The sequence below is a fragment of the Coturnix japonica genome, chromosome 7 (genome assembly GCF_054131305.1).
Source record: "Coturnix japonica strain WE chromosome 7, WE-NBRP24, whole genome shotgun sequence".
NCBI lineage: Eukaryota > Metazoa > Chordata > Aves > Galliformes > Phasianidae > Coturnix > Coturnix japonica.
In genome coordinates, this window is record NC_140669.1 from 26459650 (window position 1) to 26473566 (window position 13917).

Here is a 13917-nt window from a genome sequence, read left to right on the forward strand (position 1 = left end):
GGCTGTCATTTCGGCACCTTGAACATCTGCTAATGGATCTGTAATGACTATAATGATATAATGTATGGTGTTAGCACCTCCTATGGACAAACACCTCCCACCAGGGGATGATGAATTGGCTGTCGTCAAAAACTACATCCCCTATTTGGAATTTTTCTTTAGGGAATGGCAGCAGTGTCATTTTTCTGTGTTTTCTCTTCAAATCCCCAACTACCTTTCTTTAATGCTGCTCCCTGCTTTGTTTTATAGATGTTTTTCTCTCTATGGTAGTTCTGTATCTGTCACAAGGCAAGCAAAAGTCTACTGCATATCCCAGACTGCCTTCTCGAGGGAAGCAGCAGGATGTGCATGTGGACTAATAGAGGTATACTTTTTAATACTTCAGAGGTACTATTCCTTTTGAAGTTCAAATTGGAGGTCATTTATCTCTGGAATAAGGCTAAGGGGTTTCCCCTTGGGCACTGAAGTGGTTTGATGTTTGGGGTGTTTTCATCTCCCTGCTCGGCTCACCACACCTCGTGGTCCACAGAAGGGCCCTGGAATCTGAGCGTGTTTGCTGCTGCTTGTATGTCTGGCAGAGGTGGAAGGGAAGGCGTCTTGCCCCTCACCCCAAGGCTGGCAGCTGTGAGAAAAGATGAGGCTGTTGGGCAGGTACAGAGAAGGCTTATTATGAGAGAAGTCAAATAAGCAGCTGAGAGGCTACTTGATAATTGAACAGGGACTTGTCATTTCACTTGTGAAAACAATTTCCCCTCCTCAACCTCTAATTATTTGACTGCTACAATTGTCTGGTAAGTCAAGTAGCCTGATCAGATGGTTTAACATCAAACCAAATGCTCAGCAAGTAATGTCATACATTCCAGAGACACACCACAATTGGAAAGCGTACCAAGCCATCTTTGAGGCTAAAAATAACATAAAATGATTGTGTCTTGGGGGAGCAGACGGTTGATGAGAGCCTTTCCTTCCTAGCTTTCTAAGCTTAGTGCTATCAGGAAGTAGTCTTGTGAGCTCCAATTCTGTCCATGGTTGTTGATCCACTTACAAAATTAATCTATTCTCGCTGAACTTAAATGCTCCATTATCTGTTAGCAAATAATTAGAGGCTGTAAGCACACGCCTGCATACACAGAATTCCTTGGAAGTCCCTGAGCTCATTGAGATGAAGACAGTTTGACTGATGGTGGTCAGCTGATATTGGGCCAGAAGCTAATAATAGAAGGCGGTGCTGCTTAGCTAGGTGGGAAAGTTAACTTGGGAGAAATTAAATTGAAGGGTTAGGGATTTATGTTTGGAAATAAATTTCCCATTCTCATTTGTTTCCTGGTAAGAGAGCTTCAAAGGCAGTTGGCTTCCTTTATGGTTTTATAATTAAGATCTAGGGGGATTCTTGACTTTTCCTAGGCCTAATGTAGTACCCTGCCATCTATACTGGCTGTATTCACTGAGCAGGAGAGCATTTGTCAAGCAAACTATAAAGGTAATAAGTGACAGTGACCTCCAGCCAGGCACACAGCAAACAAATCAAAGCTGCCTATAAGGGGGAGCTGATGCACTCATCCTTTGTTCTGTCACATTTGTATGACTGTTTAATTAATGAAATGAGCAAAGCAGTCTTCATATACTACAAAAAAGATACACTTCTAAACTGTGTGCTCTTCTTATGTATCAAGACAAGTGCTGAAGACCTACCAAACCTAGGCTTGGTTCAGAGGTTCCAAGGGGAAAAAAAAATCATTTATCAGAGTGGGTTTTCTCTCCTGTTTGGCTGGAAACCAGGAAGGATCTGGACAGGCCTAGTTTCTACTTGTTTCTACAATTTCTAGTAGACCTGGAAAGGTCCTGAGCTGGAGATACAGATGCCTTCTCTAATGAGGGTCCTTCTAAGACGTTGCCTTTTATCACAAGTGTATGGGTGACAGCAGAAGCATTTTCACCTATCCATTGACTCAGTTCTCTTACGCTGCCTAGCAGTGTGTGTGAGCTGGATCTGAAAGTCTGGAAAAGGCAGCTCTGCTATCAGAGATTGAGCGGTACATGCGGGCACTTTGTAGTCCTTCCATTGACTGCAGGGCTGCTTGGGAAATAGCGCTGAGTTAATCCTGAACCTCAGTTTTAAGGTCAGCTTTAGGATCAAATGAAATCCTGTATGGCAGCAGTGAGGTGTTTTCCCTTATCCTTCTCTTCTGTCATTTATGTGAACACACTTCTTTCCAACAGGCGTAAAGGGTCCCTGTAAGAACAGCAGCTAAAGAACAGCAGTGTTGCTGCATTTGCCTGGCAGTTCTTCAGCTGTGATTCAAACAGATTTTCTTGCTGTCGTGTTAAGTTGCTGCGGATGGGAGGCAAAGGGGTGACCTAACTCATCTGATTGTAGATTCCCTTCTGTTCGGTCTCCCCTCTTCCTGCCACTTATGCAAGCTGTAAGTGTAGCCACTTAGGAGGGGGACCTGCCTGCCTGTCAGTTCCAAGCACAGAAGCTCACTGTGATTGCAATTACAATTTCCAACTTGTCCAGAGATGCCAGAAATCAAGCTGTCCTTGAGAACTCTGCATACCGTGTGCAGGCCCCGAGAGTGATCAGCCGCTACAGAAGCTGGGAATCTGATCACTGCTGAAGGTTAGCTGCTTTTAGTCCTTTGAAGATTAACTGTTTCAAGGACACGTTCACTGTTATTTCCAGCAGAAGCATCATTCTCTTGAATATTTACTTCAGTAATTTTTCCTTCTGTAGTTTGCATGTGTCTGTGGGGGGAGGAGGTGTTAACTTTCCATATGCAAGATCATGTGTCAACAAAAAAACCCCACACAAATCCTTTAAAAGCCAGTTGTACTTAAATACATGCAAAATGGCCTTAAACAAAAGCGGAGCAGTTGGAGCACTGGAATTCTTTGCAGAACCTCCCTGATATCTTCAGGTATGAAGTGCAGGAGGAAAAACGATGGCAAAATGTGTTAAAATGACAGATTATTGAATAATGCGATGTGTTGTGAAGAGAAACTGGCTCAGATAGCCAGCTTTATAGCAGGCTTTGGCGCTGAGAACTGGGCAATTAATGCTGACTTGAGACTGAACGAAACTGAAAGTATTGAAGGAGCTTTGCATTGCTTTGCAGTTGTTTTTTTTTGTTGTGCCATTTGCTCACATTAGCAATATAGGATCGGCACACAGTAGTGTTTGAGTGTCTGAAGTGCAGTGCATATGCTGGAATTTAACCGCACCGATTTAAAAAGTTAAATTAAAAACCAGGTTTTTATGAGCCCTCTGCTAATAAGAACGAGGTGCAAGGTGCTGTTTCTCCCAACAAGCCAGGAGTAGCTTGATGTCAGCAGTGATCCTAATTAGGTTTGTTGGAAAGATGAATAAGAAATAGCCTAATATTTCAGTTATAGGAGCTGGTTGTAGAGCTGTATGTACATGCTGGCTAATCATTTTTGAAATATGAATTACTTCAGTGCTGGATGCACAGGCTGTTACCAGTTTCCTTATGAGGACCAGTGCTGAGGCTTTGTATGGGCAGTAGTACGGGCCACAGTGAGCAAACTGAGCCAGAGCAGAGGGTCCTGGAGGATCAGTGTGCTGCATTTGTACTGCTTGTTTCTGTGCTGCTGAAATGCCAAGTCAGCTTGAACTTGAGGGAAAACGAGGATCTGGGGCGTTGGAATGAAGGAGGGGGAAAAATAACAGTGGCTTTATGCATGTAAATACCCATTTGTGTTCATTTTTAACAGGGTGTGCAGGCTTATAAGAGCTGAACTTGAAGTATTGCCACTGAGATAAGTTTTGTCTTAAAATCTACTAAGAAAATGTAGTTTTGAATATTCCGTTCTTATCATTTTGTTGTAGAAAATTGGAGAGTTGTTTTCCCTGCCTCGGTGCTGATCCCAGCCACCTCCGATACATCAGCAACTGTCACAAACTTACAGAAATGGAATAATTAACATCTGTTCCTATTAATATTCCACTCATTATATACAGATGGTAGTCAGCTGTCCCTATCGCTGCTTGTCACACAGTTGTAAGAAGTAAGAAAGGGAAATCTGGTGCATGACTGGCTTGTTGATGATCTTAGTAATATTCTGCCAGTGCCTTTTAGGCTTAAGTACAATAACCAGGATAAACAGAGATGGAGCTGAGGTCACAATGTGGCTGTCAGATCACAGAGCAGTAATTGCTGGTTTGAAATGCTTGGTCCTCTGATATTGAAACTACCGTTGCAAAAATAAAGAGATTTTACACAGCAATATTTTCTATATTAACTTTGGTGTTGCTGCTTATTGCAGAATATGTCATTGCTTGGCCCCGTTAAGATCAGAAACCCTTTGTGCTGTGTAACCATGGTGAGCTTGTCCCTGCCCTGAGAAGCTTCCTATCAAGATAGACGCAACATATAAAGGACAGAGGGATTATTTGTTTTTCATCTTCCCTTCACAGATGGGACTCCACGAATTGCAAGTTAAATTTCATCATCTCTGAAGCAAATTCTTTATTGGTTATTATTATCTTTTAAAAATTACATTTGGATTTTAAATGTTTACTTAGAAAAGCAGGTACTGTGTGTGGGGGGAAAGAAAGCTGTCTTGTCTAATTACTCACTGCAAACATGTTTGTAATGTTCTTTTCCAAACATCTCTTGTTATCAGTCAGTGCTTGCCGACAAGTCAGGTATTTCAAAGAAATGGGATTGCACATGGTGTATTAAGGATGGAAGTGAAATTGGTTGTTCTTCCCTTAGTTACATATAAGGTGATTACAATTGCTTCCTAAAGGAGTGTGCTTTATAAAGAAGTTATTAGCTGCGTAGACAAATAAGCATTGTGTGAAATAGTAGACCAGGACTTACTGTTTATTAATGCTTAGCCAGAGAAATGATTTGAAAATGTGGAAATAATTCCTTGGATTTTTGAGCTGTGTTAACAGATGGCATCTGTATTCAATTTGCTCAGTCCTAGCTTCGGAAGTGTTTGTTGAATGACTTGCATAGGTACATTCTATGATATGGAACAGTATGGATGCGGTGGTAGGTGATGGCTGAGGTGTGGTCAAACAGCTGTTAATCCAGTGGAAATAGGAGACTTGGAAAGCAGAGGGTTTTGTTTGAACAGGGTCCAAGTAAAGGCATGTGCCCAGGTGCCCAGCACTGAGTGGGGTAATACCAGAGGGTACCATGCTGAGTCTCACCGGGAATGTTCCCTGGGGCTGAGGATGTGTTTTCTATCCAGGCAGTGCCCTTTGCTTGGGTTCGGTGGTATGAGATGCCTGTGCATATAAATGCAGAACATTTGGTTTCTAAATGAGCCTTTGTTGGGTGAGTGGCTGGAGTACCTGCTGGAAACTAAGTCATCGGGGAAGTTACTTAAAGAATCAGAGTGTTTGGAGAAAGGTTGGAAAGAAAAGGCATTGGAAATGGGGCAAGAACGTGAGTTTCTTTGCTGCAGTCTTGGCAGATTTTTTAATGTTTTTAAGGTAAAATGTGCTTGAAACCATGTATGTTAGACAACATCCTACTCAAATTCAAACTAGAATCTTGAGCTTTTTTTCTTGTGTGATTGGGCTGCGCACAGTGGGGAGGAGGAGTGGACGGAGGTCATGGATGAGGACCTGAATGCAGAGTGGGGAGATGCTTCTGGTCCCTCTGCGACTAATTCTCTTTTATCAGGTGAGAGAACAGTTGCCTTCTTGACAGCGCTGTCGCTCAGGTGAGGGCATATATCTGAGTGAATCTGTAGGCTTCCAAAGGTTATTGATGTTGATGTTTACACGAAGGCTCAGCAAGCTCTCAGTGTCCTAAAGCTCTACAAAGTGTCTGAGAGCACACTTTGTCACCGTGACATGTTCCACTGAGCTGGTGCAGAAAAAGCCAAGAGGCAGCCCCGTGGCTCCATGTGGCCATGTACCTGTAAGACTGCAGATGTGTGGCAGCTTTTGATGATTCTGTGATTCAGCGATGCCAAATTTGAGAGAAAAAAACCCTAACAGTGAACCAAGCAGTCCATTTAAATCTTTTAAATATCATCTTCCCTTATCAACACTTGAGTCTTGAGTGTGATGCTCTTATGCATCTGAATTACAGACAAGGGAAACATGGAAATGAAGAGCCTGTTTTCAACTCTGAAATGCGATAAATGAGCTACCTGGGCTATGGGTGAAAAGTATCTTTTGATTAAAACTACTCTTAGTGTTGATGGTACACACGATGAAATGAGGTTTCAATCTGATGCTATCCCTTTAAATGGCAGGAGCTTTGAGTGTGTGATTATGGTGTCAAGCTTTTCAGTGATACTAGAAAATTTCAAAGCAGTGTCCTAAGGCTTCAGAAAGGGGAGAGAACTTGATTTTGTTTATTTGCCGTCGCTCATTCTTGTGATCTTGCCATCGTTCATGAAAAATCAAAGCAATAACTTCCTTCTGAAAGAAATCCACTGCTAAGGCTGAAAATGCTTATAAGCTGGTCAGTGTTGAGGCTCATCTACTCTCCTCTTCAAGTAGGGCTGAAACTATTGTTTTTCAGCGTTCTTTTAAAACTTCAAACCTTTTCTTTGTGGGTTGTTTTTTTGGTTGTGGGTTTTTTGTGGGTTTTTGTTTTGTTTTGTTTGTTTTTTTGCAATTACTTGAACATTGAAACCAAACTCTAGCCAGATGAACCTCTAAAAACGATGCATGTCGCAGGCTGAAGTAAAATGCATCAGAGTGATGGGGTATCTTTACATACCATCAGTGAGGTGGGATTGCCTGTCTGAAATCTACTGTTACTTTTCCATGGAAAGCAATCAAGAGATGATGACCAGAAGTTTGTTGTGGTTGCTCAGGTCCTGAACTCGTGGCTTCCTATGCATAAAGCAGATCTGAAAGCAGGCAAGAGTTATCTTTAATCATCAGAATCAAGTGTTTTCAGTCAAGGTCAGTAGGAAGTCTGGTGAGAGTTGTCTTCAGGCTGGGTGTTTGATGGGAAGAAGCGTTCACGTAGCTGGCTGTGCACAGAGAGCTCTGTTCCTTCAGGCTTCAGATTCTTCCTCAGCTGTCTTAACACAGGCTCTGATGAACTGGGAGAAGTAATTGGTAGAAAGGCAGCTGGGAGAAGTCAGAAGCATATGGTGTGTGGGTATAACAAAATGCATCTCCTAGTCCATCAAACATTTAACCATGTACTCTGCTCGAAGCAGCGTGGTTGCCCATGCCCTCGGTGTAAGCAGGACAAAAATCACCATACCGCTAATTTATTTCTCAAAAACGTTTATGGATCCAGGTTGTTTCTATAAGCCTGTGAACGTATCCGTTGCTATGAGCGTATCTATTCCTATATGAATAGAGCATTCTACTCTTTAATCATGGTAGTTTGTCCTGGCTCTGAGGAAACACATCTCAAAAGACTCATACTGTCTCGTTCTTTGTTCACACGTAGCTTCTTCAATGCAGCTTCCTAAAGCAAAACAAGCACTGGGGGAGGTCTCAAGGAGACAGTGGATAGAGACAAGAAGGGCTTTGATTTGAAGCTCATGGTGTGCCTGGCAAGCAGTGTGAACACAGGCTTTGGCCCTGGATCTGCACTTTTGGGCTTCTTTACAACAGCTGTAGATGGAACCGTGTCAGTTGGAAGTGCTGATAACGCTTTTGTGCTTGGAATATGGGTGTGGATATGTGGTAGGGTTTGTTTGTTTAACACGTTTTTTTTCATTTGCTCCCAAGTCCAGTTTCTCAAGTGAGAAGTTAAGAGAATTTGTTATATGTGACCTCTGTGTTGTTGTGGTCTCACAGAACAGCACAGTGCCAGAACTATGTTTCATTGCAGGCCACAGGCCTTGCTATTGCACTCTTGAGCCAAGCTGAAGCATGTGGCTCAGCCCTGCAGTAGTAACCTCAGGGCTGAACCTGCCTTGGAAGCATTCAAGTGCTGTTGACTGCATCACCTAGCAGTAAAACGAGTTATATAAGCTGTCATCAGGTCCCAAATAAAACTTGTGCCCGAAAGTGCTGTTTAATGTGTCCACTTCTAATGGCTGTAGAGCAGTTCCTGGAAAATGGTTGTGGTAACTTAATTACTGTTTCTCCCTATGCCTGCTGCTGTTACTGCATGGGACTCACATAGACTTTGCTGGTTCCTGTTGTTGCATCTCTCAGTTTGGCATCAGAAATGGCCGAGGTGCTTCTAAAGAAGGTTTGCAGAAAGGATCTGCCTGAATGGTGAGAGGTTGTGTGTAAAATAGTGCGGTAAAGCAGCTGAAATCAGTGTCTAGCTTAGGAAGTATGCAGGAAGTAACACAATGGGTATGACTGTCAAATGATGAATATGGGCATGTGAAGTTTTAATACATGTGTTGTGCTGTCTCTCAACTTAAATGTTTGTGCAGACTGCATATGCTAAGCTGGCTGTAACCTGGGAAGTCTGTAAGGCCAAGCAGACAAAAATATGCAATGAAAACAAGTTGAATATGTCCTGAAGCAGGTCAGACATGCAGTCCAGCCAGGTTTTTGCCCCAGCCATTAGGAGTATTGAAAAAGGAATGAAAAAAAAAAAATCAATGTATTTACAGCAGTATCTATTCTGTTACCATGGCACAGTTTGTGTTTTCAGAAAAATGCATAGGACACTAAGAATTAAGGTTTTAATAACTGTTCTCAGCAATGATGAGAAAAAACAGGGCATTGTTTTCTTCTGTTTCTTTTGTTTTGGGGTATTTTTTGGCAAGAACAGATAGAAGTCTAGGAAATCAAAGATTTCTCAGCCTTTGGCTCTGCGTACCGAACTCTCAGATGCATGTGCTCATCTGGAGCAGTAAAATGTGCTCAGCTTGCTGTGCTTGGGGCAGCAAGCCTGTGGGACTTGTTTGGAATGGGGAGCATGTTTCTCCTGCATTGGCTCTGAGGAACAGCCTGTGTAGGAGGAATACGGTGCTGGAAGATGACACTGGTGCCTGTAAGTGAACTCCTCCTTGTGCTCTGTGTTGTTTGGCCACTGGCAGTGTACACCCTCCATAAAGTAAGGTTAGTCTCTTGACCAATTTAGATGTTCATTTTGCCATTAGAGCATCATTTTATGCATGACAAGGGGACTGCTCACTGTCAACTCCTCACTGCCTTTATACCATCTCTAGGCACCTTGGGAACAGTCTGGCCAGGGATGCTTCCTGGCAGACCACTTGGTGCTGGTTTGTGTCCTGGACTACTCTAAATTTTAAGCATGGCTATCAGCATGGCATTGTCTTACTAGTAGTAGCCCAGCAACCTCATTGTATCCAGTGGTTTACGAGTTCAGTGATCAAAGAAACACAGGCAGCATCCAGACCTGGTCTTTAGGAACCAGCATGTCAGCTGGTCTTCATGCTCAGTTGTCGGCTGTGGCAGTTAATGGCACCAGCTCAGAGAAACAGAGCGGGAAGCTGAATGCCCTCTTGTCAGATGTGCTGTAGGAGTTGGTCGTACCACAGTGCAACTTCTTATCACAGTACTGAGGACTGTTCTGAGTGTTCTTTTCTTCCTCATCACAGAAAGCTGAAACAGAAATTTTGCTGTAGTTGGATTTTCAGTTATCTTTCAAGGAAGAGCACTCAAATGAAAGATACTTGAAACATGGCTGCAGTCTGAGGATAGATCAAGAAACTGTTTTAGCTGTGATTTTCAAAGCAATCTGAGGAATGAAGTTGACTCGGGTGACCTGTGAGAAGCGAGTGGCTAATTCCTTTCATCATGTGTGTTGACAGATGCTTTAAGCCAGGATGGAGCTATGTGTGTATCTGTACCCTGATGGCCAGCTCTGCGTGTCTAAGTGTATCTTGGCTGGTTTGATGATGGGTGCTCTGAAGGCTGCCTCTGGCCTCTGTCTCTTAGTAATTTCACCTCTCAGGCCTTTGGAGAGGAATCAATCATAGGGCTGGTGGTGGCTCACTGAGGCCTACACGCTTACCTTTCTTGTTGGGTGCTGTACTGTGGTAGTGAATGCGCGTGCCAGAAGGATCAGTGTATAGCATTTAAAAAATAACTTGCGTGTTGCTGGTTAATGCAGGGTTGTAGATATACATCATGGGGGCTGAGCTTAATGTACGTGGTGGAGATCATTCAAAGGGTGCAGAAGAATAACAATGTCTTTGTTAACAATATCATATCTGGGCAGTACAATACTGAGCCGAACGCATATGCTCCATTAAAGTCTCCTGTATGCTCTATGGCGAGGCTGTGTTGGCACAGCAGTGGTCCTGCCAAGCTTCCTGCTGTATCAAGGCTTTTCTGTGTTCTTCTTCCCCTCAGATACATTAACACTGTGAACAGAATATACATTCTTAGTCTTAGTGTAAAGTAACTTGACATCTCATAGTACCTAGCCTTGGCTGGACGAGGCCTGCTATAGGCTGCAGAATGTGCCTTAGAGGTAGGGCCAGGCTGAACTTCTCAGCTGCTGCTTGCATCCAGGCTGGCTGGCTTACAGTGGCTCTGTGTCTGTCACATGTTACTGTGGTAATTTAGATTGCTGTCACTTCTTAGGTATTAACAAACACCAGAAAGAGATGTGATTTGGCTGAGATGTTCCTCAGTGATAAGACGTAGTCTCCTTTCAGATAGATGGAGTGCCTGGTGTCCATCCTTGCAGAGCTGTCCCCCCAGCTGTCATTTCTCAGGTGTTGATGTGAGCATGTGGTGTTACAAAGACTGTTTTTCCTCCAGGGAAGATTAAGTATCTTTATTACTTTTCTCCCTTCTCTCTTTTCCATTGCAGCCTGCAAGGGATTTCTTGTATGAAGAGAGAGCAATAAAGCAATTTGATGCTCAGTTCTCAAGAACTGAGCCAAGACCTGCAGATAAAAGGCTACTGAAAGATAGGGGACACTACAGACTGATTCCCAAAGGTGGTCAGGTCTCTGAGATAGGTGCCTTACCTTTACAAAATCCAAGTAGGAACCACACTGCAAAGTGTGGAAGTGCCGTGGAATTTGTGGCTGTAAGGTCTACAGTGTCCAAATGGATTTTAAACAGGAGACTCCTATTGTCTGCTTTCTGAAGAGGTTTTTTGAATGCTGTTAAGTGATAATGTTTCTGTTGCTGTTTGTCTGTATTGTCTGATGAGGCTTCAGAAGAACATTTAGAAAGTCTTGCTTTGTTTATTCTGTATTGCATAGACATAACCCTGATTCTGGTTCTCCTGTAGGTGGTAGTGTAATAAAAATAACAATACTTTTGCTAATGAGGATAAATAAGTGAAGCCAGGATTGATGCTGAATTAATATCCATTAGTAACTTCGGTCTATAATGATGGTTTTTCTGCTCTGTTGTGGCTCTTCCTTTGTTACAGAGCAGCCCATAATAACGTATTAAGAATATTTTTTATTTTTTCTGGTACCGTTGCCCAAAACTATGGGAAGGGTGTATGCTTTCCTGTGACATCAGAATGAGACAAATGACATTGTATGCTTTTATTATTGTGCAGAAGTGTTTTTCCTTTGAACTCACTCTTACAAATGGCAAGTAGCCGGAGACTAATGGAGCACATGCTTCAAAGCTTTCCATCTGGTCCCTTAGTAAGCAAAAACAGTATATTGTCTGTGTTGTAATCAGTCCTCATTACTGAGCAAAGTTCTCCCGCTGCAAGTTCTGGAAAAGCTCACTTAACTTCACTTGGTAAGAGGGAGGGCGGCAAGTGTTGTCTCCCTGTGCATCTGCAGGGTACAATGGAATGGTGTATAAATAAAGGAGAAGAAAATGAAAACCAAGTAATTTTTGCTCTCCAGAAATTGATAATGCATCAGTCAACATAAATTCGTTCTGGTGGCCTTCATTGGCATTTTCTGATGATAGCGGAGGTGACTGAAAATACTTCAAAGAGATGCCACACATGTTATTTGAATAAGGGAGAACTACATTTTAATTGGAGCAAATGTTCTTAAATGATGATTCCTTATCTCACTTAGATTGGAATCTCCCACAGAGCCCCTCCTCCAGTCATCCCATCACATAACCCCTATTGATTTACATATTTTTTTTCACATAAGTTTCAGACAGAAGAAAGGAGGAGATATTCCCCCTAATGGAGGCCATCTGTTCCTTTCTTGTTGGGGGGGGGGAAGGAACCTACAATTAGTGTCTCGTTCTTTGATTTCCACAAAAAAAAAAATAGAGGAAAGAAAGGGAAGTATTATGCAAATAGTCTGCAATTTGGTTTCAAGTATTCTTTGTACTATGATGAGCCATTTCCTTTAGTACAAACTCTGCCTGCTTGCCTGGACTTTTTCCCCTTAATACAGAGAAGAAAAAAAAAGACTTAAGGGGATGCTCTGTTCCTCCGATGCCAAATTTTTCTTATCCTTTCTTTCTTTCTGTCTTTCTTTGGCACTATTACAGCTGTTAAATTGTCAGAAGAATGTCAGATAGGTTTTCTGGAGAAAGAGGACCAAAATAGCTTTACAAAGCTGCAGCTTCATCTCACTTTTCATTGTTCCATTGCCATGATGGAGTGGTCTTGAAATGAAGGACTCAGCTCGGTGAATGAGGGAGACAAGCTTTCTCTTTGCATTTTTTTGAGTGCCAGTTGCTTGTGATGACAGTATTACCTGTGCAAACAGATGTGCAGGTTATTTTTATAAGGAGTTCTTGTCCCGCTTGTCTGTGGCATTTTAGGATTGCACACCATAGCCAACATTGAGTATTCCTGGTTAGGTGTAATGCGTAAGGCTGTAAAATGCCAAGCATAACATTTATGATCCACTAAACCATGTTAGTAAAGCTTGATCTAAGATTGTAGCAGAGAAGACTTGAGCTGGGGGCTTTACTGCAGGTGAATGGTTGAGTGGTATGAGAGACCTCTAGGCATAAGCCAGGTCTGTCACATGTCTTTGGTTCTGGGCCTATGTAACAGGATGGGAATGTAAGGCAGTGCAGTATTTCTGATCTGAGCCTTCACAGCATCTGTGTGGATGGTCTGACCCCCCCATTGCTTGGGGCTCATTACATCTGACATCACACTGGATTCTTCCTAGCAGTGTCATGCACTGGATAGACAACAGGCATCACCTTTAGGTGCTCTGTGGGAAATCTATGCGTAGAGTCCTTAGGCGTACTGGAGTAACTGGGTCACTTCTGTTGTTTCAGGAAGCTCTCATCATGGCCAGCATGGACCATCCACACCTGGTGAGACTCCTGGGGGTCTGCTTGAGCCCGACCATCCAGCTCGTCACTCAGCTGATGCCTCACGGCTGCCTGTTGGATTACGTTCATGAACATAAGGACAACATTGGCTCCCAGCTTCTGCTAAACTGGTGTGTCCAAATAGCAAAGGTATGTAGTTGATGCTGTTCTTTTCTTTTTTTTCTTTACTTTCGTAGCTAACAATGGTGTTGCTTCTTCTTGTGTGTGTATTTTTCAGAAATGTTTCTGTTTTCAGGAAGGTTGGGTAGTCTTTGAAATATGTCTTGTGTTGTCTGCCTTTATGTCTTCTGGATTATTCGTTAATATGTAAAGCAATGTTTTTCTTGGCTGTTGTTCCAACCCAGTGGTAACGGAGGACATTTGAGGAGAAAAAAGTGAGGGGAGAAGCTCCCTGTATGGTTTCTGGGCAGAGCACAGTAAGGTTTTTCAGCCTCTTCTGATGTTGATCACCCATAGACACTGATTTAACCTGATCGTGTTTTCAACCTCCCTGAAATTGCATTGCCAGTTAAATTTTGATATGCTGTCAATTGTGTGCCCCCACCCTACTTAGAAGTTAATTAGTTGCTTCCAGTCCTTTGGTGGTTCTGCTGCTTAAGATCTATCGCAACAGCTGAGGCTGGAGGGTCATCTCACTTGCCTTTGTAGAGTGGGAGAGCTCAGGCTGGACCCTGCTTTGTCTGCCATGGTGTAATGCTTTATGCCTTTCAGGGGAGTACTAGGAGCAAGAGTTAAGCCCTTACTGTGCTGTTACAGGCTGCTTCAGCTGAGGCAGAGGAGCAGAA

General features: G+C 42.8%; 1 protein-coding gene across 10 annotated transcripts in view; it reads left to right on the plus strand.

The window, feature by feature from the left end:
* Positions 1–13917, plus strand: part of ERBB4 (erb-b2 receptor tyrosine kinase 4) — a 480224-nt gene that overhangs the window by 385662 nt on the left and 80645 nt on the right. For all 10 annotated transcript variants that reach the window (XM_032445687.2, XM_032445688.2, XM_032445689.2 and 7 more), the window contains one exon: positions 13076–13261. In XM_032445687.2, the coding sequence (XP_032301578.1) occupies positions 13076–13261 (186 nt within the window). The remainder of the gene's footprint in view (positions 1–13075; positions 13262–13917) is intronic.